This window comes from Eriocheir sinensis, chromosome 2, assembly GCF_024679095.1.
Source record: "Eriocheir sinensis breed Jianghai 21 chromosome 2, ASM2467909v1, whole genome shotgun sequence".
NCBI lineage: Eukaryota > Metazoa > Arthropoda > Malacostraca > Decapoda > Varunidae > Eriocheir > Eriocheir sinensis.
Window position 1 is genome coordinate 513,572 of NC_066510.1, and position 27,399 is coordinate 540,970.

General features: G+C 48.7%; 1 protein-coding gene across 1 annotated transcript in view; it reads right to left on the reverse strand.

The window, feature by feature from the left end:
• Positions 1-3,419: 3,419 nt before the first annotated feature.
• The window catches only part of LOC126998055 (uncharacterized), a 154,810-nt gene continuing 130,830 nt past the window's right edge, over positions 3,420-27,399 (reverse strand). The window contains exons 12-16 of the mRNA XM_050859381.1: positions 15,923-16,092; positions 15,164-15,329; positions 11,253-11,450; positions 10,320-10,481; positions 3,420-3,530 (exon numbers count right to left, since the gene is read on the reverse strand). Of these exons, the coding sequence (XP_050715338.1) occupies positions 3,420-3,530; positions 10,320-10,481; positions 11,253-11,450; positions 15,164-15,329; positions 15,923-16,092 (807 nt within the window). The remainder of the gene's footprint in view (positions 3,531-10,319; positions 10,482-11,252; positions 11,451-15,163; positions 15,330-15,922; positions 16,093-27,399) is intronic.

Consider the following 27,399-nt stretch of genomic DNA (forward strand, 5'->3'; position numbering starts at 1 on the left):
AGATCCGGCGCCATATGACCTCGCAGTTGCGGCGCCAAGACACAACGCCTCAATTATCAATAATCAATCGTGTACGATTTATTGACTTTTTATTTATTTTGTTTTTTATAATTTTATTTTAATTTTCAATCGATTTTACATAGTTTTATAATGTATTTTATTATGTATTAAATTCGGCGCCATATGACCCCGCAGTTGCGGCGCCAAGAGAGAACGCCGCAATAATCAATCAATCCGGCACCTCAAGGATGTTGTGCTCGTTGATAAACGACAACTAAGGCCGAGCCGTTTCCCAGGGAACGTGCTTTCCCCTCCAGAACATATTTACCCAAGGGGGAAGAGGTGAGGGCATGTGTTACCTTCCTGGGGTTATTGAAGACTTGGACCCTAGTCTTGGTCCGCAGTAATAAGGAGGCTGTTTCGTACGGTGGAGGGGTGGGGAAGTTGTCAGGGTTGGGGCTGAGGTTCTCCTGGGTCACGGCCGATGTCGAGATGTACGTTGCCGCTTAAAGTGGGGTTGTCCTTCTTCCATCTCTGTGTCCGCTACCTCCACTACTTCGGTGTAGCCCGTAGGAGCAGGTTGCCCGTCCGATTGACCGGCCGTAGTGGCTACTGCACTGCCACTGCCTTGACGATATAGGGGCTGATCAGAAAGTAATGACAGTGACATCACATATTTTGATGGTATGAAGGAAAATCAAAACCGGGGCTTACATTCTTTCAAAGTACTCCCCTCCTGCCTTTATGCAGCGTTCCATCATCCTCCGCCATTTCATGAAGCAGTCACGGAACTCAGAAGCCGGTATACCTCGAAGCCAGATCTTGGATGGGTTGAAATTGCTTCCCAGTGATCGCAGCTTTAATCTTTGTGAATAACCAAAAGTCGCAGCGAGCAAGGTCAGGTGAGTAGGGTGGATGGTGGGGAAGAGAGATGCCTTGTTGCTCCAGGTACTGCAGAGTGAGTCGAGCTTTGTGGGGTGCAGCATTTTCGTGGTCGATGCTCTTCATCATCCAACCACACCATGTTGGAATGCTTGTCTCGGTTGGTGAAGGAAGGAATCCAACACTCATCTCAAGTGGCAACAACCGAAAACCGTTTCGGGCCATTTGGCTCAAATTCCGCTAACAAGAGACGACAAATCCGCACCTGTTCGATCTTCTGATATTCCGTCAGCAAATGGGGTATCCATCGAGCACTGTTCTTCCTCAGCCCTAAGTGTTCATGTACAATGGCATGTGCACTCCCATAAGTGACGCCAAGCTCCAAGGATAAGAACCGAAGAGTTGCAGTTGGATCTTCGTCAATGATGGACCGCGCAAGGACCATGTTTGCTTCGGTCACAGATGTCCGAGGGCGTTCTGAGCAATGTTCATCTTTCAGTTCAGTTTTTTCGGCTGCAAAAGCGCGAATCCAGCGCGAAACAGTTTCAAGTGATGAAGTGATTCAGGATAAACTTGCAACAATTCCCCTCAAATCTCTGTTGCCTTCTTCCCCAGTTTCCACCTAGTGAACCTACAGCCTTCTTTCGATAAATCCATTGTTTCCGGTCAGAGAGCAAACCAAGACTGACGCATTCGCACATTACAACAAGACAAGACAAGCCAGAGAAGCGGTGATAGATTCAAACAAGTCATGACAGGCAACACTCCACTCCTCTAGCTCCGCTCCCTCCCAGCCCTCAAGGTTTTCGTGTTACAGGCAACTATTTTTTCTGATCACCCTCGTAGTCACGACCCGAGTCTCACTTAGGCCGGCACAAGGGAAGAGTTCCGCACGTGTGCACGTGATGGCTCTCGCGATGGAACTCCCTCTCACAAGCTTAGATGCGCAGGAACAGAGGAAGAGGCTCGTTGTCGCTCCTCGCTACTCATCCTTCCATCATTCCTGCTCCCTTTAGAGGAGACCATTTACCTCCCTCATTTTGTCTACTGCAAGCTGTTTACTACACACTACACTGTTACACCAGCATGCCGAAGGCGTCAAGCCACAAAGAGGCTCAGAAACAGATAATGTTAATTAACTGTAGTGTAGACATAGAGCAACGTCGCCGTGAGGCGCGTGAAGCGACGACCTGAAACCACACAGGGCTGTGCTATACTCTTTTTGTAGCTTGCAAGCGAGTTGCTACTGGTTCCTAGGCTGCTTTTGTAAGCTCGTCGATGATTGGACAGCCGTCTGAGGCAGCCTTTCTCCACACATCAGGGAAACAGACCTCGCCACACTACAAACTTTACTGTTATGCCCTGTAGTCCACTCACATCGCGTAATACATACTTGGTTTCTTTATCACTGCACAGGAGAAAGATTGCAGATTTGTAGCGGGAGAGTCCCCGCTGAAATAGTTACCAGTGACTCGGAAAATGTGGTGCTACAGCATAGACTCTGTTACTCTGTTTTTATCATTAGTGTTTTGATGTCCTCGTCTTCCTGTCTATTGTGTCGCGTCTTCATTGTTAACATTTCTTGTTACTCGTTTATCTCCTACTGTCAATCCTCGTCCCGCTCTACATTCCTTCTACACATTGTTTACTACACACACCAACATTTATATGTCACTTAAACTAAACAACATTCATACACACGCATATACACTCAACCACCTCTTTTATGTGTCTTGTCCATGTCAATGACCTGTGTATGTTTTTGTCAATAAAGTAACCCTGACGGATATTGCCTTTCTCTATCCGTAAACCGATTAGCACTCAGAACACTCACTACCGCCAACAGTTGGTGACCCTGCAGTGTTGCTATGGTTCAAGGTGGCTTTAAACCGGTGCCGTTTTTAGGGCACTCTCTCCAGAGTGGAGGACCTGAGCCAGGGTAACTGACCCATTCGTCCACCCTTTCCTGGGGCAATGAACCTCAAACCGCTCGGTGTTCGTGAGGTTGAGCCCCAGGTCAGGAGAAACATTACGCCTTATGACGTAGTTGCCACCTTCAGGGTTTCCGCCCCGCCCTCCCCCAGGCGCCTTCTGTGCCCCTTTCAGGCACCTTATGTGCGCTCACCCAACCACCCCCCACCACCACCACCCCACCCCTTTTCCTCCTTACCTTCCCGCTGGTACGGGGACTGAGACGCACACCGCGTGACACTTACACAAGACTCAGTGACCACTCAAACAGTGCGACACATTACTGAGACACGCAGTGTCACACAAGACACAGTGTACACGCGAACATTCCACACCAGACCAAGTGTACACGCAAACACACGCCACGCAAACACAGTGTGACACCCCACTGGGATTACTAGCTGCCCCCTGGATTACTCATCGCATTTTGGATTATCACCGCCGTTTTGGATTACCCATCTCCTGTGGATCCTCATGTACAGTGCAATGTATCCAACAGTTCAGTGTAGCAAGTCCCCACCAACAGTTAGTGTCACAGTGTTACCTACTTAGCGTACGGTGTTGTGTTACAGTGCCTTCTTGGACACTGGTTCGCTCCCCGAGCCACTGAGGCCCTTGGCACGGGCCAGCGCCTTCACACGCAGTTCCTTCGACGCTCTCACGGATTGCCGAGGCCCCTGGCACGCTGGCAGCTAGCGCCTTCACACGCAGTTCCCTCGACGCTCTCTCGGACTGCCGTGGCCCCTGGCCCGTTTTACGCCAGCTCCTTTGTCAATCTGCTCCACACCGTTCACCTTCATCATGACTGACGACGCCAACTCTTCCGCTGCGGCGGCGGTGTCCTTCAAAGCGCCGCCCTTCTGCTCACAGGACCCGTCCATGTAGTTCGCGATTTTAGAGTGCGGATTCAAATTACTAACAGCCTTACTCAATTCACTCACGCTGTTAGCCTCCTGCCCGCCGACGTCCTCCCACAAGTCTCCGACGTCATCGCCTCAGCCTCCAACTCCGACCATGCCTATGAAGACCTGAAGACTGGTCTACTCTAACGCCTTCAGTCTTCTGTCGCCACCCGCCTCCGTGAACTTCTCTCCAAGGAAGAGCTGGGTAACGAGAAACCGACAGACCTCCTACGCCGCATGAAGCAGCTGCTCGGCGACAAGTACCAGTCTTTCGACCCCGACTTGTTCAAACAGCTGTTTTACCAACGTCTGCCCCCTGCTGTCCAGCGCAGCCTCTTCAGCGTTAAGGACGACCTGAAGCCTGACGCCATCGCCAAGTTAGCAGACGAATTCATGGCGACTCTACCTGGACCGCTAGCTTCTTCAGTGTCTTCCGTCGCTTCCCAGGGGACCATTCAACTTGACGAACTTATAAAACAAGTCTCCCTGCTCGCGACGAAGGTCACCTCTCTTGAGAAGCGGCTAGACCGCCACCGCTCTCGCTCCCCCACTCCTCACCTACGCCAGCGCCGCTCCCGTTCAAGGAGCCCAGAACTCTGTTGGTACCACCACAACTTCGGCAAGAAGGCCACGAGGTGTACCACCCCGTGCACTTACAAGGCGTCAAACTCCAAGGGCGAGCATTAGTGCAGCATAGTGTTCGTCATCAACCCTCAGCGCAGCTCCACCCCCACGACTGCCGTTCCAACACCAAGTTCCTGATTGACGCCGGCGCTGACGTCAGTATTATCCCAGCAACCGCCAGTCAGCAAACTCTACCTCCACTCTTGCACCTGTACGCCGCCAACGGTACCACAATACCTGTCTACACGCGACGCACCATGCAAGTGGACCTTTACCTACGACGTTCCTTCGAATGGACCTTCTACGTCGGGAACGTCTCGCAGGCAATCCTCGGAGCACACTTCCTAAGGTACTTCAATCTCTTAGTCGACGTCAAAGGACGGAGGTTGCTTGACCCGCTCACCTCCATCTTCTCCAATGCACAACCAGCACCAGGCGACAGCTCGCAACTCGCCGTCGTTCACAAGGACCACCAGTTCGCTGCCCTGCTCAAGTCCTTCCCCACGCTGACACAGACCTATTCAGCCAGCGTGCCCGCCAAACACCACGTCACGCATCACATAGAAACTACAGGACCTTCAGTACACGCCAAGGCCCGTCGCTTAGCTCCTGAACGCTACCGTCAAGTCAAGGCCCAGTTCGAGTCTCTGTTGCGTCATGGTATTGTACGGCCCAGCAGCAGCAACTGGTCATCACCTCTCCTCGTCGTCCCCGAGAAGAACGGCGACATACATCCTTGTGGAGACTACCGTGCCCTTAACTCACGCACTAAGATGGACATATACCCGGTGCCAAACATCCAGGAATTCTCGTTCCACTATCTTCTCACGTTTCGACCTCATTAAGGCCTTTCACCAGATTCCAGTCCATCCTGATGACAAACCAAAGACTTCTTCTTCGCCTACATAGACGATCTACTCATCGCTAGCCCGGATGAAGCCTCTCACAAACAACACCTTCACCAAGTCCTCACCCGCTTTCAAGACTACGGAGTACAGATCAACGTGGACAAGTCTCAGCTCGGTGTTACTTCCCTCACCTTCCTTGGCCACACTGTTACTCCAGAGGGCATCGCTCCACTTAACTCGAGGACTGAAGCCATCCAGCAGTTCCCGAAGCTGTTCACCCAGCGCCAACTCAAGGAATTCCTGGGTATGGTTAACTTCTACAACCGCTTCGTCCCACACTGCTCCCTCATGCTCCAGTCTCTCTACGCCATGATGAAGCCCTGCAAGCGTGGCCGGTCTGTCACTCTCGTCTGGACTCCGGACGCTGACGCCGCCTTTCTCGCTGCTAAGAAGGCCCTCAGCGACACAGTCATGCTGTCCTTCCCTGCCCATGACGCGGAGATCTCCATAGCAACAGACGCCTCCGACATTGGGACTGGTGCTGTCCTACAACAGTTCGTCGACAACGCCTGGAAGCCGATTGCCTTCTTCTCCCGTAAGCTCACCAAGTCTGAAGCCAAGTACAGCGCTTACGACCGCGAACTTCTCGCCATCTTCAAGGCTGTCAAGCGTTTCCGCTACTTCATTGAAGGCCGTCGTTTCCACGTGCTCACCGACCACAAGCCCCTCACCACTACCTTCCTGAAGAAAAAAGACTCCTACACACCACGTCAACTTCGCCACATGGACTACATTTTGCAGTTCACCACCGACATCCGGTACATCAAAGGTGCAGACAACGCTCCAGCTGACGTCATCTCCCGCAACATTACCGCTGTGACGTCCTCTTCACTCGATTACGCCGCCATAGCCGCCGATCACAACCCGGCGCTTCAAATGAAGAAAATCACACTCCCAGGCACCAAGGTCTCTCTCTACGCTGACGTCTCCACGGCCACCGTCCGTCCCTACCTGCCACAGCAACACAGCTACCAGGCCTTCCGTCAACTTCACGACCTCTCACCCTGGCATCCGAGCCTCGCAGCGCCTGATAACGTCACGCTTTATCTTGGAGGGAATTAACAAAGACGTCAGACTGTGGACCAAAACCTGCACCGACTGCCAAGCCTCCAAGGTGACGCGACACACTCACTCTCCACCCGGCACCTTCACGCCCGTCACGGAGAGGTTCGACCACGTCCACATAGACCTTATCGGTCCCCTGCCACCCTTCGCAGGCCACCGCTACATCCTCACCTGCGTGGATCGAGGCCGCCCCCATCGCTGACATCACTACAGACGCTGTCGCCCACGCCTTCATCGCTACTTGGGTCTCCAGGTTCGGCGTCCCTCTCAGCCTCACCTCAGACCGCGGCGGCCAGTTCGAGGCTAACGTGTGGAACAAAGTTATGACCCTCCTCGGCATCCGCCGCTACAGAACGTCAAGCTATCACCCGCAGGCTAATGGCATGGTCGAGCGCTTCCATTGGCAGCTGAAGTCCTCCCTCATGGCCTCCACCCAACGCGACAACTGGTCCCTGGCTCTTCCCTTGGTCCTCCTCGGCATCAGGTCCTCCCTGAAGGAAGACCTGCACCACTCCTCGGCTGAACTAGTTTACGGCATCAACCTCCGGCTCGCAGGCGAACTTCTAGCGCCCACACCTGACACCGCCCACTGCGGCGTCCAGGACTTCGTCGCCCGCCTCAAAGGTGCCATGAGGAGCCTTCAGCCGGTGCAGCCTCACTCTTCCCCGAAGAAGACCTTCGTCAACCAAAACCTCGACACTTGCACCCACGTCTTCGTGCGCGTGGATGCCGTCCGGCGGCCCTTGCAGCAGCCCTACCAAGGGCCCTACCGCGTCCTAAGATGGACCAGAAAGACTGTCACGATCGACAAGCATGGTTCTCAGGACGCGGTCTCCATAGATAGAGTTAAGCCGGGATACCTGCTGGCCCCAGACCAGGCGCCCCAACTCTCCGTCGTCGAAGCAACACCGTCTGTGTCACAACATCCCCGCACCAGGAAGATTTCGTTCCTTCTCTGAAGTCACTGGGAGGGGAATGCTGTAGCGGGCGAGTCTCCGCTGAAATAGTTACCACTGACTCGGAAAATGTGGTGCTCAAAAGTCAAATCTGAATTTTTCAACTATCCAGTGATGAAGAAAGCAAGTATTACGCGACGTGTGCGCTAAAGAACCCTGAAAGGAAGACTACTATAACCCCATCGACTTCCTTATAGCATCGGAACGCCTCGCTCGACCTATACCCATGCCGGACGCATTTTTCGGAAATGTATACTGGCTCGGTCACATACCCACAATCAGCCAATCAACAGTCAGATGTGTAAGCCAGACCAAACCAGTCACGACGCAGGAAGGGCTTGAACAATGACGTTATAAACAGTTTATGTAACAAATATATGAAATCAATATATTGTTGCCTTATTAAAAACAGTGTGTGAGTATCAACAGTCCAAAAAGGAGTAGTTGAAAAATACTTTTAAAAGACTTTTCTTAAGCTTGAAGCCAAAGACGTCTCTGTTAAAATGATGATCAAGGATGCAAATGTGCCATGTACCCCTTTTGGTGTAAAGTTGTTGGTGGTAGTCGAGTTCAATTGCTAATTGGTCACAGGCAAAGGAGAAATCATTACCCGTCAAGGTTGATTTTAATACACAGTACACACTAGTTATAAAAACTATAAAACACATGAAAAATGTTTGTTTGTATAATATGTATTTTTGTAGATGTTGTGTAGTGTAAATGACACTGGTGTGTTGGTGTGTGTGGTGTATAACGTGTGTGTGAAGAGTGTAGCCGGATTTTGATAAACAGTTAGAACATAACATAAGAACATAAGAACGCAGGAGTCTGCAAGAGGCCGGTAGGCCTGTACGAGGCAGTTCCTTTGACCCTAAGCTCCCGTGTATCTAACCCCACCTAATATCGCTGTCCATGAATTTATCTAGTCTATTTTTGAATGTGACAATTGTATTGGCACTCACCACATGACTGCTAAGCCTATTCCACTCATCCACCACCCTGTTAGTAAACCAATTTTTGCCTATGTCCCTGTTGAATCTGAATTTATCCAGTTTAAACCCGTTACTTCGTGTCCTACCCGGTTCTCTTACCAACAAAACCTTATGAATGTCTCCCTTATTAAAGCCCTTCATCCATTTATAAACCTCGATCATGTCTCCACGCACCCTTCGCCTTTCTAGAGAATGCAAGTTTAACTGTTTGAGTCTTTCCTCGTATGGCAAGTTTCTCAACCCCTGAATCATCTTAGTCATCCTCCTCTGCACCGATTCTAACATTTTGATATCCATTCTATAGTAGGGTGACCAGAACTGAACCGCATAGTCAAGATGAGGTCTAACTAATGCTAAATATAGTTTGAGGAAGACTTCGGGTCTTCTGTTGCTTACGCTCCTTGAAATAAATCCCAGTACCGTATTAGCTCGATTTCTAGCTTGAATGCATTGTGCCCTTGGACGGAGATCAGAGCTCACTAAGACCCCTAAATCCCTCTCGCACCCAGACCTACTTATGAGAGTGTCATTTAAGCAATAGTTATGTGAGGGGTTGTTCCTACCTACACTCAGAATACTGCACTTCCCTACATTGAACTCCATCTGCCATTTATCCGCCCAGTCATATAATCTGTTGAGTTCACCTTGGAGAATATTAGCGTCCTGATCCGACTCAATTACTCTACCGATCTTGGTATCATCTGCAAATTTACTAACATCACTACTAATTCCTGTGTCTAGGTCATTGATATAAATAATAAACAAAAGTGGACCTAATACCGAACCTTGTGGGACCCCACTCGTAACACATCCCCAGTCAGATCTTTTACCATTGATTTGCACTCTTTGCTTCCTATTGCTAATTCAAAATTAAGGGGAGCGTCTGCCATGTTCTAAGATATTATCAGAGGATCACCATTTTCTCACAGGTGATGTGTACCTTGAGTAGGAACATCATGTACAGTTTTGGTGAAGATTTGTTGAAAAAAAAAAATTATGAATTTTTTTTCAAAAATTTCAAAATTTTGAAATTGAAAAAAAGCATATTTAGAGTTTAGATAGCTCAAAAATAAAAACACCACTGGAACGGGCATACAAAATAAGTGTATTCCTAGAGATTACTTTTCCATTTTTTTTTTTTTTTTGTTTCTTCAAAGTTTAAACTTAGAAAATTTATATAAAAATTTTGATGATGTTTATCCAGATTCTGATCACTAGCATTTATCGCTAATTTTTTTCTCTTTCCAACGCTATCTTTATGTTTGTGCTAGGTCCATAAATAACTTAGAAATATCAAATAAATGCGCGTGTGACCCTGTTTTGAGAAAACGAAGGAAAACTAAATTTATCGATCGCCCATCGATTCTGCTCTCCGATGACAATGTATTGGTAATGAATGTCAATGTAACTCTAACCCTGTGTAAAAAAATATCCTCTATTGCAAAAAATACGGACATAAAAGCACTGACTCATGTATGCATATTTTGGCGCGTAAAGCGCTCTGTATGGCAACACTACCAGATATTTAAAGGGCCGCCAGACCGCGCGAGGATTTAAATTTTAAAAAACTAACCTCGCCACGTGACACCCCATTGTATCCCTGGTATGATGAGCCCATAAAGTGAATTTCGAGGAATTAAAAATATTCATCAAAAATACCCCCCCAGACGCTCCCCTTAACAATTGATTGTAAACATAAATAACGACACAACAAAGAAACATATTAACAATAACAAAGTCTGTGCTGCCGCACCACATTTTATCTCAGTCACCGGGGGTAGAGCGCGCGTCCGCTTGTGGGGGTGACTGCTACAATACTACCCCCCCTAGTGACAAGGAAGGAGGAACGTAATCTTCCTGGTGCGGGGGCGTTCTGGCACGGATGGTGATGACTAGGTGACAGATCTGAGGCGCCTGGTCTGGGGCCAACAGGTATGCCTGCTTGACTCTCTCTATCGAGACCGTGTCCTGCGAACCGTGTCTGTTGACCGTGACAGTCTTTCTGGTCCGTCTCAGGACGCGGTAGGGTCCTTGGTAGGGCTCCTGCAGAGGCCGCCGGACTGCATCCACGCGCACGAAGACGTGGGTGCAAGTGTCGAGGTCGTGGCTTACGAAGGGGGAAGAGCGAGGCTGCACCGGCTGAAGGCTCCTCATGACACCTTTAAGGCGGGCGGCGAAGTCCTGGACGCCGCAAGGGGTGGTGTCAGGTGTGGGCGCAAGAAGTTCGGCTGGGAGTCGGATGTTGGTGCCGTAGACTAGTTCAGCCGAGGAGTGGTGCAAGTCTTCCTTCAGGGAGGACCTGATGCCGAGGAGGACCAAGGGAAAAGCCAGGGACCAGTTGTCGCGTTGGGTGGAGGCCATGAGGGAGGATTTCAGCTGGCGATGGAAGCGCTCGACCATGCCGTTGGCCTGCGGGTGATAGCTTGAAGTTATGTATGCCGAGGAGAGTCATAACCTTGTTCCACACGTTACCCTCGAACTGACCGCCGCGGTCTGAGGTGAGGCTGAGAGGGACGCCGAACCTGGAGACCCAAGTAGCGATGAAGGCGTAGGCGACGGTGTCCGTAGTGATGTCAGCGATGGGGGCGGCCTCGGGCCAGCGTGTGAAACGATCCACGCAGGTGAGGATGTAGCGCTGACCTGCGGAGGGAGACAGGGGACCGACAAGGTCATGTGGACGTGGTCGAACCTCTCCGTGACGGGCGTGAAAGTGCCGGGCGGAGAGTGGGTATGTCGCGTCACCTTGGAGGTTTGACACTCAGTGCAGGTGTGGGTTCACAGTCTGACGTCTTTGTTGATTCCCTCCCAGATGAAACGAGACATCATCAGGCGCTGCGAGGCTCGGATGCCAGAGTGAGAGAGGTCGTGAAGCTGACGGAAGGCCTGGTAGCGGTGTCGCCGTGGCAGGTAGGGACGGACAGCGGCCGTGGAGACGTTAGCGTAGAGAGCGACCTTGGTGCCTTGGAGTGTGATTCTCTTCATTTGTAGTGCCGGGTTGTCCAGTAGTTTCTCCAGCTTTGCGTCGCCGGACTGATCGGCGGCTATGGAGGCGCAATCAAATGAAGAGGACGTCACAACGGTAATGTTGCGGGAGAGGGCGTCCGCTGGAGCAGTGTGTGCTCCTTTGATGTACCGGATGTCGGTAGTGAACTGCGAAATAATAATCCTTGTGGCGAAGTTGACATGGTGTGTAGGAGTCTTTGTTTCTAAGGAAGGCAGTAGTAAAGGGCTTGTGGTCGGTGAACACATGGAAACGACGGCCTTCAACGAAGTCGCGGAAACGCTTGAGAGCCTTGAAGATTGCGAGAAATTCCAGGTCGTAAGCACTGTACTTGGTTTCAGGCTTGGTGAGCTTACGAGATAAGAAGGCAATCGGCTTCCAGGCGTTGTCGAAGAGCTGTTGTAGGACAGCACCAGTCCCAGTGTCGGAGGCGTCTGTCGCTATAGAGATCTCCACGTCATGGGCAGGAAAGGACAGCATGACTGTGTTGCTGAGGGCCTTCTTAGCCGCGAGGAAGGCGGCATCAGCGTCCGGAGTCCAGACAAGAGTGACAGACTGGCCACGCTTGCGGGGCTTCACCATGGCGTAGAGCGGCTGGAGCATGAGGGTGCAGTGCGGGAAGAAGCGGTTGAAGAAGTTAACCATACCGAGTAATTCCTTGAGTGGACGGCTTCGGGAACTGCTGGATGGCTTCAGTCCTCGAGTGGAGTGGAGCGATACCTTCTGAAGTACCAGTGTGGCCAAGGAAGGTGAGGGAAGTAACATCGAGCTCAGACTTGTCCACATTGATCAGTACGCCGTAGTCTTGCAAGCGGGTGAGGACTTGGTGAAGGTGTTGTCTCTGCGAGGCTTCATCCGGGCTAGCGATGAGTTGGAGAGTCTGGGCCCCGTTCATGAGTCCAAAAGGCACCCTGACTTACTCAAAAAGACCGAAGGGCGTGATGACGGCAATCTTCGGTATGTCGTCAAGATGAACTGGAATCTGGTGAAAGGCCTTGACGAGGTCCACACGTGAAGGGATGGTGGAACCAGCAAGCTGGAACGATAATTCCTGAGTGTTTGGCACCGGGTATCTGTCCATCTTGGTGCGTGAGTTGAGGGCACGGTAGTCTCCACAGGGACGTATGTCACCGTTCTTCTTGGGGATGTTGTAACCCGTAATCCGGGTCACACAGGGGAGACGACACACTGTTTGTACTAGTGACACTTGACTTAAAATTCTGGTACTTTAGGAGTATTTAAAGGAGTTCGTAAATGGGGTGATGAAACGGTGTCGCCTTTCTTATATGTATTTTATTCTACCTTAATACTACTTAATATTACAGAGGGTAAAAATATTGTTTAAACCAGCGACTGGCTTACTAGACTCAATGAGTCTTCAGGTTTTCTTTCACTATTGGTTACTGACGTTAACACTGGTATAATATTGAGTAAAAACTCACACAATAAAGTATCATAGAAATATAATCCTAAGTAAAACTAAGATAATAGAACACAATAGATATGTTAGATACGCTTTCCTCTATGGTAATTCTTCACTCCATACTCACAGTAGCAACGATGAATGTTCTACCCATGTTGTCTAGGGAAGGACAACTGAGTGTCCAGCCACGAACAGAGTGCTGGTTAATCTGAGGTCAAGCCTGGAGAAAATGCTTCTTATATAGGCAGATATCGCGAGGGTAATACGTCAGGCGTGTGAGTCATACATCAAACTCACACCGAGCTCATACAATAATCTACCTAACCGACATGCTTAATTCACGCGGGGACGCAGCTTTGTTTTCATAACATTTTGTTCCGCGGCTGATCGTGTTTTAGGCCGCGGTGATTGTGTTTTGGCTTAGAGAGATAAGCGGGTGCGTTAATGGGCAATTACAATTGTGTATAGGTTGGTAAATGAACAGTGGGGACAATCATGTGTTGGAGTCCGTGTTGTGTTTTAGCGGTCGATACCGCTGTTGTCATCGGAAAATATTGCCGGTGAAGATGATGATGACACGAGTGGTGTCGCGGCTCGCGGGGCACCACATACCCCCCCCCCGTTAAAACCACGCCACGTCCTCGTGGCACGAAGCGGTCCGCCCGGCGGACGACCATGGAGGGCCAAGACGGGGATGGCGGGATCGTGGGGGAGGAGGCCCGCGAGAGACGGGACCTGAAGAGACAGAAGAAGGCCACCCCACCGGCGACGAAGACGACGCCGAGGAGGAGCAGCCACCCCCACCAAGGGAGGAAGGGGTCGAAGGCGGGGACCGGAGAGACGGATTCCTGGAGCGCGTGAAGTGCTGGAGGGAGGTCCAGCGGGGGGGCCAGAGACGACCCGGGCGACGGCGGCGGGGAGGGGAAGGGGCCAAGGGGAGTCTTGGCCAGGAGCGATGAGACCACGTCACGTCCGATGTGGAAGGGGGCGCGATGAACCGTCAGCGGGGCGTCACCGTCCATAGTAGGGAGGCTGAAGGCGTCGGAGTGGGCACTACAGCCCATACCGAGGCTGAGGAGACCCGTCCCGTTGATGGTCTGCCTGTATTTGGAGACCGGGCTGTCCGGGCAGACCATGGTGACCATCTGGGAGTATCGGTAGCGAAGACCCAGCCCGCAGGAGACGGGATGAAGACCGGGGGGAAGACTCTGAGGAGAGACTTAGAACACAGCGAGAGGGCGTCTGGGCGATCGAGAAAGAGAGCGATCTCGCAGCGCTGGACAGAAGTCGAGTAGACAGGGGCGACAGGGGGACATACATAGAGCAGGTGGTGTTTAGTACAGCGGTCCAAGGAGTCTAAGAGCATATAGTGAGTGCGGTCTTCAGAAACCGCAAGGTAAGTGGAAAGCGTGTCGGTGTGCAGAAAATATGGCGTGCCATCAAGATGAAAAGGCAACGCGTCCATTTTAAACACATCGAACACGTCAGAGGGATCCCCTTTCATGGGGATTTGTAAGTAGAAGTGAAGGGTTCCTGAGGAAAGCGTACCTTTAGAAATAACCCTAGAGACATCTCTATACAATGCTAAATATTCATGTGCTGCAGGGAAAAGTAAGCCTGGGTAATGGAGTGACGCATTGCTGAGCACACGAAATAGTACATCATTTGGAAGGAGGAGAGGGGAAACCTGCGTTTGGGACAGCTGCTGAAGGCCAAGCTTGAGATTCAGAGTATCATGATTTAGGTCACTAAGTGCCAACTGAATGAGAAGGATAGTCTCCAAAATACGCATTTCCCCTTCGATTTGTAAGGTTTTTAGTGAGAACTGACGGATAATAGCTGAGGCCAAAGCCGAGTGGTGTCGCGGCTCGCGGGGCACCACAGGGACGACGTGGAGGGCTGATGACCAGTTGCTGCTGCTGGGCCGCACAATACCTTGACGCAACAGAGACTCGAACTCGGCCTTGCCTTGGCGGTAGCGTTCTGGAGCTAAGCGACGGGGCTTGGCGTGTACTGATGGTCCTGTCGTCTCGATGTGATGCGTAACGTGTTGTTTGACGGGCACGCTGGCTGAGTAGGGCTGTGTCAGCGTGGGGAACGACTTGAGCAGGGCAGCGAACTGCTGGTCCTTGTGAACGACGGCGAGTTGCGAGCTGTCGCCTGGTGCTGGTCGTGCAGCAGAGGAGATGGAGGTAAGCGGGTCAACCAACCTCCGTCCTTTGACGTCCACTAAGAGGTTGAAGTGCCTTAGGAAGTGTGCTCCGAGGATTGCCTGCGAGACGTTCCCGACGTAGAAGGTCCATTCGAAGGAACGTCGTAGGTAAAGGTCCACTGCATGGTGCGTCGCGTGTAGACAGGTATCTTGGTACCGTTAGCGGCGTAAAGGTGCAAGAATGGAGGTAGGGTTCGCTGAGTGGCGGTCGCTGGGATAATACTAACGTCAACGCCGGTGTCGATGAGGAACTTGGTATTAGAGCGGCAGTCGTGAAGGTGGAGCAGCGCTGAGGGTAAGAGGGGCCACAGCAGTTCGTGACGAGTGAGGGGCGCTGGCTCGTGCCAGGGGCCACAGTGGCTCAGGGAGCGAACCACAGTGTTCAAGAAGGCACTGTAACACAACACTGCACATATAGCAGGTAACATAGTGACACTGTAACTGTTAATGTGAACTCACTACACTGAACACAGGTGGGAACACTATGCACTGTAGGTAAGTAATCCACAGGAGAGTAGAGTAATCCAAAAGGGCAGTAAGTAATCCACAGGGCAGTAAGTAATCCACAGGGCAGTAAGTAATCCACAGGGCGGTAAGTAATCCATAGGGCGGTGAGTAATCCACAGGGCAGTGAGTAGTCAAGTGAGTAGTGTCACATTGTGTTTGCGTGTCTCTGTGGGTAGTGTCACACTGTGTTTGCGTGTCTCTGTGGGTAGTGTCACACTGTGTTTGCGTGTCTCAGTAGGTAGTGTCACACTGTGTTTGCGTGTCTCTGTGGGTAGTGTCACACTGTGTTTGCGTGTCTCAGTGGGTAGTGTCACACTGTGTTTGCGTGTCTCTGTGGGTAGTGTCACACTGTGTTTGCGTGTCTCAGTGGGTAGTGTCACACTGTGTTTGCGTGTCTCAGTGGGTAGTGTCACACTGTGTTTGCGTGTCTCAGTGGGTAGTGTCACACTGTGTTTGCGTGTTTCAGTGGGTAGTGTCACACGGTGTACACGAGCTCACTCGCCGTACCAGCGATGAGGCAAGGAGGAGGGGTTGGGGTGGGGGGTCGAGCGCTGAGAGGAACGCCAGAGGGGCGCGTGGTGTGACGCTGAAAGCAGCTCAGGGGGCACAGAAGGTAGGTGCCTGGGGGGGGGGGGGACACAGAGGGTGCCTGGAGGGGGGGCACAGAGTGAAAAGTTGGAAAGTTTCGTTTAGCCGGCGCAACATCTGTGGTCATATGCCGGAGAGACAGGAGGGGAAGGAATTATAGGAGCAGGGAACAAATCCCAGGAGACGGGACACAACCCCCAATTAATACCTGGTACCCATTCACTGCTGGGTGGACAGGGGCGTAGGGGTATCGGAAAAGCCGCCCAAATTTCTCCAATCCGCCCGGGAATCGAACCCGGGCTTTCTCGGTTGTGAGCCAAGTGTGCTAAACACTGCACCACGAAGCCCCTGGGCACAGAGGGTGCCTGGAGGGGGGCACAGAGGGTGCCGGGGAGGGTGGGGGAAAACACTCAAGGTGGCTGCTACACTCAAGGGTGTAATGTTTCTCCCGATCTGAGGCTCAATCTCACGAACCCCAAGGATGGAGGTGAGACTTCTTGCCCCAGTAGAGGGTAGACGAATGGATCAGGTGTCCCAGGTCCACCGCTCTGGGAGAACTGTGCCCTTATTACGGCACAAGTTATAAGCCACCTTGGACTCCGGGTCACCAATTGTTGGTGGTAGTCGAGTGTTCAATTGCTAATTGGTCACAGGCAAAGGAGAAACCATTATCCGTCAAGATTGATTTTTACACAGTACACACTAGTTATAAAAACTATAAAACACATGAAAAATGGTGTTGTGTGTATAATATGTAATTTTGTAGATGTTCTGTAGTGTAAATGACATTGATGTGTTGGTGTGTGTGGTGTATGTGTGTGTGAAGAGTGTAGCTGAGTTTTGATGAACAGTTGAAAATTAACAATTAAGGGCGGACCCAACCCTTACTGAGAGTGAAAAACCTTGAAAAATTGAAAAGTGCATTTCATCCATATTTTTTTATCTATAACCATCTAAGAATATGTGGAAACTTGTTTGGCAACGGTAGCTCACTATTACGGGGTTTAAAAGGACAAGAGACGTAGCCCTTTAAAAAGGGGCGCGGCAATATGATCCATGAATATTCGTGTATAAAGCTCATTTTTGCCAAAAGTTGCTCATTTTTTCGGATTTTTTCATCAAATGAGCACTACAGAGGATTGATCTTGCGTATGGCGGTGATGTCTTACAATCTCTCCAGCCATCAGTCACCCCAAGTTAGATAAATTAATGAAGGGATAAAAAATAAAAAATCATAACTGAAGCCGCTGAAATTCGCTGATGAAAAAAAACTTTCCAGTGATTTGATATTCTTAGGACACCCCAGCAGAGAGGCATTTTGCCGGTAAAGGTACAATAGAAAAAATATGGAAAGTTTAGTGAAGATGACAGGTAACCTCGATATGAAATCTAAAGCAAGTAAGTGGCTCCAGTCAGTGGTAAACCTTTGAATAATATGTTGATCTTTGGCACAATGCATCACTATATGTTAATGAAGGTATACGAGTACACTGAAAGAAAAAGAAATTTGGAAATAAACAAAAAAAAATATAAAGGTGTTGAAAAACTTTAAACGTCCCTATCTTAAAGCTTGTTTTTTTCATATTCAAATATTCATAAAAAATCTAAAACATTATGGATTTACTTCAAATTTGGGATACTTATTTACGATGGTTGTAGGCACATAAAAACATTTCGATATTTGAAATAAATTGAAAATTGACCACGTCAGAGGAAAACAAACACGAAAAATGGCTGAAAAACGCGCTCCAATCGAGACGTTCATCTTTTGATCATAGCATTTCATTACATAAGAAGATTTTTAGAACAAAATGAAATGTTACGATATTTGTATTATATTAGACTATATACAATTCAAAGCTCAAGTTCCTGCTATATAAAATGGGGTCTCCAGGATATTTTAAAGTATGATGACGTCATTGTCATATCATCAAGACGCCATCATGAACAACATTTGCTTGCTCATATGTGTATTCATGTTATAAATATATCCTGAAAGTTTCAAGCCAAAAGACTTGAAACTTTGTTTTTTTATTAATATTTTTGTGTTAGGGGTTGGGTCACCCCTTAACTGTAAACATAAATAATGACACAACGAATAAACATATAGCCAATAACAAATTCTATGCTGCCGCACCACATTTTCTTTCAGTCACCGGGGGTAGAGCGCGCGTCCGCTTGTAGGGGTGACTGCTACAAGGTATGCAGTGCGCCGCTACTCCACCAAAGACGATGACAGTTATCAGTCTTGCCTTTTTTTTTTTTTTTTTTTTACGTTGTTGCCTATTGCGCCGGTAGGCATCTTCCCGGTGGGGCCTGATGGTCGGCCCAAGGCTTCTTCCAGGTGGGGCCTGATGGTCGGCCCAGCCCGTTCTGGCGCAGGCGAGTGTTTATAGTGGCGCCATCTTGCATTGGCTCATGCTGCCCCCCGGAACTCGTTCTTGATTCGCTTGGACGGCTTCCTCTAGAGTCCGGGTTGATGGGTTGTCTTCAGGACAGCATGTGGGTAGTTTTAAGCCACGCGGCGGTGACTGAAAAATCCGAGTGGTAGCGTGAGGATTCGAACCCGCGTCGTCCATCACGCGGCGAATGTGGGTCCAGTACGCTATCACTTCGGCCACCAGCCTACTACTACTGTATATAATTAATCAAGGCAGTAATTTTTGGCGTGCTATGCAATGATTTTGAATCAATAACTCTACATTGACATTTTATATGGTTATGAGCACACTATTATTGTGTCCGAGTGTACATGGCAACTTTGCATTCTTCATCATTATTTTAACAGATGTCTTTGGCTTCAAGCTTAAGAAAATGCATAAAAATTATTTTTCAAAAACTCCTTTTTATACTATTGCTACTCACACACTTGTTAATAATAACGCAACAATATATTGATTTCATATATTTGTAACATATAAACTGTTTATGACGTCATTGTCCAAGCCCTTCCTGTGTCGTGACTGGCTCAGTCTGGCTGTCACGTCTGACTGTTGATTGGCTGGTTTGGGGTATGGGACCAAGCCAGTATACAGTTCCAATAATGCTATCTGGCCAGGTAATTATAATATTACTGCCATCTTTTAAATTTAAACCCTTTAGCATTTAATGTTGTGTGTGTTTGATCATTGGTTACTAGAATATGGATGATTAAAGCTTATGCAGCTAAATGATTGGTACCTACAGAGTCATTGCGATTATAAGCTAAGTTAGAAATCAACCTCTCATAAGCTACAAAGTGATTGATGCATTTTGATTTCTTGACATGTAACACAAATTAGAAACCCAACTTCAGTACCTCATTTTTGTCTTTGCTTAAAACTCTATTTGAAATATTTAAAATTCCTTTTTTGTTTTTGGCTTCTTTTTCAAGGCAAGATGCCCAAGCTCCCAATGCCTGTGTCTGTTACTTTTTGTAATTTTTTATACTAAAATCTTAAAATCCAACCATGAAACCAAACTCTTAAATGATCTAAATGTCCTGAGTTGCCTCCTTTACTGTAAATAAAAACTTGTTCCTCCTTGTTTTTTGAGTATGCAACTTCTATGCTTTTTTTTTCATGTTTTTTGGGGGGCGGGTAGGGGGGGCCGACACATACACAGCTCTTTTCACAGAGGGGGTCAGAGGCTCTTCGTCTCATCATACCGAACTGACTTTCACCTTTCATATATCTCCACATGAACTCACGAGAAATTAGTCCAGCCCAGGAAAGTGTTTCCGGCTCCGGAACTCGAACCGGCGAGCTCCAAGATGGGAAACTATTCATCTAAGCGCCCGACCCGGATATCACCCAGTCACAGTCCTCAAGATAACAGTAGCAAGTACCTTCAGTCACTTTTTGATGTAACTCAACAACTAAATTTAATTTTTTTTGTAAACGGAATCCCTATAATTTAACATCAGATTCAAATACTTGCTACTTTACCTTGATTTTGTTTAGAAGACAAAATAAATAAACTGGTTTCCAAAAAAATATCATCCCTTCTGTGTGTTCCATGGTAAAGATAAGAGCGGATGGGCCGAAGAGACGGAGATGAGCACAGACACAACGCGGATGTTAGAATGCTCCCTGCTTTACCTTACCTTTGGGGGTTTTATAGGTACAGCTAGTTGATTAAAATGTTCAAATAATACACGAGTGAAGGCTGCATATTTAATAGTGTTGCATAAAAATGATTACAGCGTGTCACGGGGCTGGGAACCATGCCGAAGTGAAGGGCGCAGCCATGGAGTGCTGTAGGCAGCGGCCAGCGATGATCTCCATTACAAACAGCAGCAAACCCAGTGTACTGCCAGAAGCAAACAAGGCAAACATTCCCTGCGGGGTATGAACGCCTTTATAGCACTATACTTACACAAGAAAAAGAGAAAGGCTTATGTGTGCAGGGCTATCAGCCAGCATGAATCTCGGGCCCATATCATTTTAATTTCTATACTAATTGGGAAAGTTATTGGAAATATTAATGTAAAAATATAGTACTAGGAAGAAGTTGACGGCGGGATATTGATATTCAAATTATATACAAGCTGTCATTATATAGTTTCCCCAAGAACTGTTGTGTGACATCACAAGTGCCGAAGACAATAGCTGCCTCGCTGACCAGCTACATAGGCTTTGTATATATGGAGTACATGAAGTTAGTCGGAGTACACGTTATAGCTACTGGAAATCAGTTTATCATAATCTGTCATTACATACAAATCTTTTCTTGCCTCTTTTATCTTTCATTTGTAGACGCAGAAGCTACCTAAATGTATGCCGCTTAGCCCCGACTCCTATTTATAGTTATGCCTACAACATTCAATCTCAGTTTATCCGACTTGTCTCCATTACCACTACTTTTATAAGCAAATAGTTGTTGCCAATATCATCAAACCTATATTTACTGGACTTATATTGCCGCTCTTCCAAACTTAATATATCGTCCTGAAAATACGGAGACACTCTTTCCCGTGACCCGGGTAAGAGTGATATTTTAGGCTTCTCCACGTGTCACCACCAATCTCCATGTTCTCGTATCGCCTTGACTGCTTCAACACTTCATTATTAAGATTTTCCACGCACGTATGTTCCTTGTTTTCAAAATGCTCTGTCATTTCTGCTCCATTTCAAGCAGAATTGCTGGATAATTGAAAATTTCTGACCAATCATGTGTCTCGCAGGAATTCTCTCATTTGGTCATCTTTAGATCTATATAAACATTATAAACTTTGGAAATACTATACTGGGACTCTTAGGGTATTTCGTCTTTTCAATCCTTCAACCGTCACTATTTTTTATATATATATATATATATATATATATATATATATATATATATATATATATATATATATATATATATATATATATATATATATATATATATATATATATATATATATATATATATATATATATATATATATATATATATATATATATATATATATATATATATATATATATATATATATATATATATATATATATATATATATATATATATATATATATATATATATATATATATATATATATATATATATATATATATATATATATATATATATATATATATATATATATATATATATATATATATATATATATATATATATGTCGCCACCCGCCTCCGTGAACTCCTCTCCAAAGAAGAGTTGGGTAATGAGAAACCGACGGACCTCCTACGCCGCATGAAGCAGCTGCTCGGCGAAAAGTACCAGTCTTTCGACCCAGACTTGTTCAAACAGCTGTTTTACCAACGTCTGCCCCCTGCTGTCCAGCGCAGCCTCTTCAGCGTTAAGGACGACCTGAAGCCCGACGCCATTGTCAAGTTAGCAGACGAATTCATGGCAACTCTACCTGGACCGGTAACTTCCTCAGTGTCTTCCGTCGTCTCCGAAAGGACCACTCAATTTGACGAACTCGTCAAGCAAGTCTCCCTGCTCGCGATGAAAGTCACCTCTCTTGAGGAGCGGCTCGATCGCCGCCGCTCTCGCTCCCCCACTCCTCACCGACGTCGGCGCCGCTCCCGTTCGAAAAGCCCAGGACTCTGCTGGTACCACAAAAACTTCGGCGAGAAAGCTACGAGGTGTACCACCCCGTGCACTTACAAGGCGTCAAACTCCAAGGACGAGCACTAGTGCAGCATAGCGCTCGTCATCAACCCTCAGCGCTGCTCCACCTTCATGATTGCCGTTCCAACACAAAGTTCCTGATTGACACCGGCGCTGATGTCAGTATAATCCCAGCAACCGCCAGTCAGCGAACTCTACCTCCACTCTTGCACCTGTACGCCGCCAACGGTACCAAAATACCTGTCTACTCGCGACACACCATGCAAGTGGACCTTTACCTACGACGTTGCTTCGAATGGACCTTCTACGTCGGGAACGTCTCGCAGGCAATCCTCGGAGCTGACTTCCTAAGGCACTTCAACCTCTTAGTCGACGTCAAAGGACGGAGGTTGGTTGACCCGCTCACTTCCATCTTCTCCAATGCTCAACCAGCACCAGGTGACAGCTCGCAACTTGCCGTCGTTCACAAGGACCACCAGTTCGCCGCCCTGCTCAAGTCCTTTCCCACGCTGATACAGCCCTATTCAGCCAGCATGCCCGTCAAGCACCACGTTACGCATCACATAGAGACTACAGGACCTCCAGTACACGCCAAGGCCCGTCGCTTAGCTCCTGAACGCTACCGTCAAGCCAAGGCCGAGTTCGAGTCCCTGTTGCGTCAAGGTATTGTACGGCCCAGTAGCAGCAACTGGCCATCAGCCCTCCACGTCGTCCCCAAGAAGAACGGCGACATACGTCCCTGTGGAGCCTACCGAGCCCTTAACTCGCGCACTAAGATGGACAGATACCCGGTGCCAAACATCCAGGAATTCTCGTCTCAACTTGCTGGTTCCACCATCTTTTCACGTGTGGACCTCGTCAAGGCCTTTCACCAGATTCCAGTCCATCCTGACGACATACCGAAGACTGCCGTCATCACGCCCTTCGGTCTCTTTGAATACGTCAGGATGCCGTTTGGACTCATGAATGCGGCCCAGACCTTTCAACGCTTCATCGACGAAGTTCTCCGCGGCTTACCCTTCTGCTTCGCCTACATAGACGATCTACTCATCGCTAGCCCGGATGAAGTTAAGAAAAACACCAGGATAGCAAAAAAAGAACTATGAGATCAAAGTAGCAAATGAGGCGAAAAGTAATCCTAAGGGCTTCTTTCAGATGTATAGAACAAAAACACGGGAGAAAATTGGACCGCTGAAATCAAACACAGGGGAGCTAGTAGAAAATTACGAAAATATGAGCACATTGTTGAACGACTACTTCCTTTCAGTATTCACACAGGAGGATCGAACGACTATACCAGAAAGAGTTCAGGTGTACGAGGGCGGGGATGGCGATAAATTGAGGGATATAATCATTACCAGGCAAGTAGTTCAGGATGAGATAGATAAGCTTAAGAAGAACAAGTCGCCAGGTCCTGACGGGATATTTCCGAGGGTATTAAAGGAGCTAGGTGATATAATCAGTGACCCACTAACCGACATCTTTAAGATGTCGGTAAATACTGGCTATGTGCCGAGCCTATGGAAAGTAGCTAATGTGACGCCGATTTTAAAAAAGGGGGACAGGTCAGTTGCTTCAAACTATCGCCCAATTAGCTTAACATCGGTTATAGGGAAGATGCTGGAGTCCATAATAGCCAGGAACATTCGGGAGCATTTAGAGAAACATAGCTTAATTCACGACTCGCAGCATGGGTTCACAAAAGGTAGGTCATGCCTCACCAATCTCTTGTCCTTCTACAATAAAGTATTTGAGGCGGTTGACAGAGATGAAAATTATGATGTAATCTATCTTGATTTTAGTAAAGCGTTTGACAAAGTTCCTCACCAACGACTGTTGCTTAAATTACAGGCTCACGGAGTAGAGTGTAAAGTTTTGAACTGGGTCAAGGCGTGGCTTAGCAATAGGAAGCAGAGTGCAAATCAATGTTAAAATATCTTACTGGGGATGTGTTACAGTGGGGTCCCACAAGGTTCGGTATTAGGTCCACTTTTGTTTATTATTTATATCAATGACTTAGACACAGGAATTAGTAGTGATGTTAGTAAATTTGCAGATGATACCAAGATCGGTAGAGTAATTGAGTCGGATCAGGACGCTAGTATTCTCCAAGGTGAACTCAACAGATTATATGACTGGGCGGATAAATGGCAGATGGAGTTCAATGTAGGGAAGTGCAGTATTCTGAGTGTAGGTAGAACAACCCCTCACATAACTATTGCTTAAATGACACTCTCATAAGTAGGTCTGGGTGCGAGAGATTTAGGGGTCTTAGTGATCTCCGTCCAAGGGCACAATGCATTCAAGCTAGAAATCGAGCTAATAGGGTACTGGGATTTATTTCAAGGAGCGTAAGCAACAGAAGCCCCGAAGTCTTCCTCAAACTATATTTAGCATTAGTTAGACCTCATCTTGACTATGCGGTTCAGTTCTGGTCACCCTACTATAGAATGGATATCAAAATGTTAGAATCGGTGCAGAGGAGGATGACTAAGATGATTCAGGGGTTGAGAAACTTGCCATACGAGGAAAGACTCAAACAGTTAAACTTGCATTCTCTAGAAAGGCGAAGGGTGCGTGGAGACATGATCGAGGTTTATAAATGGATGAAGGGCTTTAATAAGGGAGACATTCATAAGGTTTTGTTGGTAAGAGAACCGGGTAGGACACGAAGTAACGGGTTTAAACTGGATAAATTCAGATTCAACAGGGACATAGGCAAAAATTGGTTTACTAATAGGGTGGTGGATGAGTGGAATAGGCTTAGCAGTCATGTGGTGAGTGCCAATACAATTGTCACATTCAAAAATAGACTAGATAAATTCATGGACAGCGATATTAGGTGGGGTTAGATACACGGGAGCTTAGGGTCAAAGGAGCTGCCTCGTACAGGCCTACCGGCCTCTTGCAGACTCCTGCGTTCTTATGTTCTTATGTTCTTATGTTCTCTCACAAACAGCACCTTCACCAAGTCCTCACCCGCTTGCAAGACTACGGAGTACAGATCAACGTGGACAAATCTGAGTTCGGTGTTACTTCCCTCACCTTCCTTGGCCACACTGTTACTCCAGAGGGCATCGCTCCACTCAACTCAAGAACTGAAGCCATCCAGCAGTTCCCGAAGCCGTCCACCCAGCGCCAACTCAAGGAATTCCTGGGTATGGTTAACTTCTACAACCGCTTCGTCCCACACTGCTCTCTCATGCTCCAGCCCCTCTACGCCATGGTGAAGCCCTGCAAGCGTGGCCAGTCTGTCACTCTCGCCTGGACTCCGAACGCTGACGCCGCCTTTCTCGCTGCTAAGAAGGCTCTCAGGGACACAGTCATGTTGTCCTTCCCTGCCCATGACGCGGAGATCTCGATTGCAACAGACGCCTCCGACACTGGGACTGGTGCTGTCCTTCAACAGTTCGTCGACAACGCCTGGAAGCCGATCGCCTTCTTCTCCCGTAAGCTCTCCAAGTCTGAAGCCAAGTACAGCGCTTACGACCGGGAACTTCTCGCCATCTTCAAGGCTGTCAAACGTTTCCGCTACTTCATTGAAGGCCGGCGTTTCCACGTGTTCACCGACCACAAGCCCCTCACTACAACTTTCCTGAGGAACAAAGACTCTTATACACCACGTCAACTCCGCCACATGGACTACATCTCGCAGTTCACCACTGACATCCGGTATATCAAAGGTGCAGACAACGCTCCAGCTGACGCCCTCTCCCGCAACATTACCGCTGTGACGTCCTCTTCACTTGATTACGCCGCCATAGCCGCCGATCAGTCCGGCGACGCAGAGCTGGAGAGGCTTCTGAACAACCCGGCGCTTAAAGTGAAGAAAATCACACTCCCAGGCACCAAGGTCACTCTCTACGCTGACGTCTCCACGGCCACCATCCGTCCCTACCTGCCACAGCGACACCGCTACCAGGCCTTCCGTCAGCTTCACGACCTCTCTCATCCTGGCATTCGAGCCTCGCAGCGCTTGATGACGTCCCGCTTCATTTGGGATGGAATTAACAAAGACGTCAGACTATGGACCAAAACCTGCACTGACTGCCAAGCCTCCAAGGTGACGCGACACACACACTCTTCACCCGGCACCTTCACGCCCGTCACGGAGAGGTTCGACCATGTCCACATCGACCTTGTTGGTCCCCTGCCGCCCTCCGCAGGCCACCGCTACATCCTCACCTGCGTGGATCGTTTCACACGCTGGCCTGAGGCCGCCCCCATCGCTGACATCACTACGGACGCCGTCGCCCACGCCTTCATTGCTACTTGGGTCTCCAGGTTCGGCGGCCAGTTCGAGGCTAACGTGTGGAACAAAGTCATGACCCTCCTTGGCATCCGCCGCTACAGAACGTCAAGTTACCACCCGCAGGCTAACGGCATGGTCGAGCGCTTCCATCGGCAGCTGAAATCCTCCCTCATGGCATCCACCCAACGCGACAACTGGTCCCTGGCTCTTCCCTTGGTCCTCCTCGGCATCAGGTCCTCCCTGAAGGAAGACCTGCACCACTCCTCGGCTGAACTAGTGTACGGCACCAACCTCCGGCTCCCAGGCGAACTTCTGGCGCCCACACCTGACACCGCCCCCTGCGGCGTCCAGGACTTCGCCGCCCGCCTCAAAGGTGCCATGAGGAGCCTCCAGCCGGTGCAGCCTCGCTCTTCCCCGAAGAAGACCTTCGTCAACCAGGACCTCGACACCTGCACCCACGTCTTTGTGCGCGTGGATGCCGTTCGGCGGCCCTTGCAGCAGCCCTACCAAGGACCCTACCGCGTCCTGAGACGGACCAGAAAGACTGTCACGATAGACAGACTGGGTTCTCAGGACGCGGTCTCCGTAGACAGGGTCAAGCCGGCTTACCTACTGGCCCCAGACCAGGCGCCCCATCTCTCCGTCGCCGAAACAACACCATCTGCACCACTCCGCACCAGGAAGATATCGTTCCTTCTATGAAGTCACTGGGGGGGAATATCTGTAGCAGTCACCGCTCGAATCGCGTGTTCCTTCCCCTCAGTGACACAAGAAAACGGGGTGCTGCAAAGAGAGACTAAGATTCTCAGTGTTTTCATGTAATGTCCATCGTCACTGTGTCTGTCAGTCTGTCTTGTCGCGTCTTCATCGTTAACTTTCCTTGTATTCGTTTACCTTTGACTGTCCGTCCACGTTCTCTTGTTGTCCACCGTTACACATTGTTATACACATACACCAACACTTAAATGTTAACCTACACAAACAACATTCACACAAACGCATACCCACACAAACACCTTTTTTTGTGTGTTGTGTTTGTCTTAATGACTTGTTGT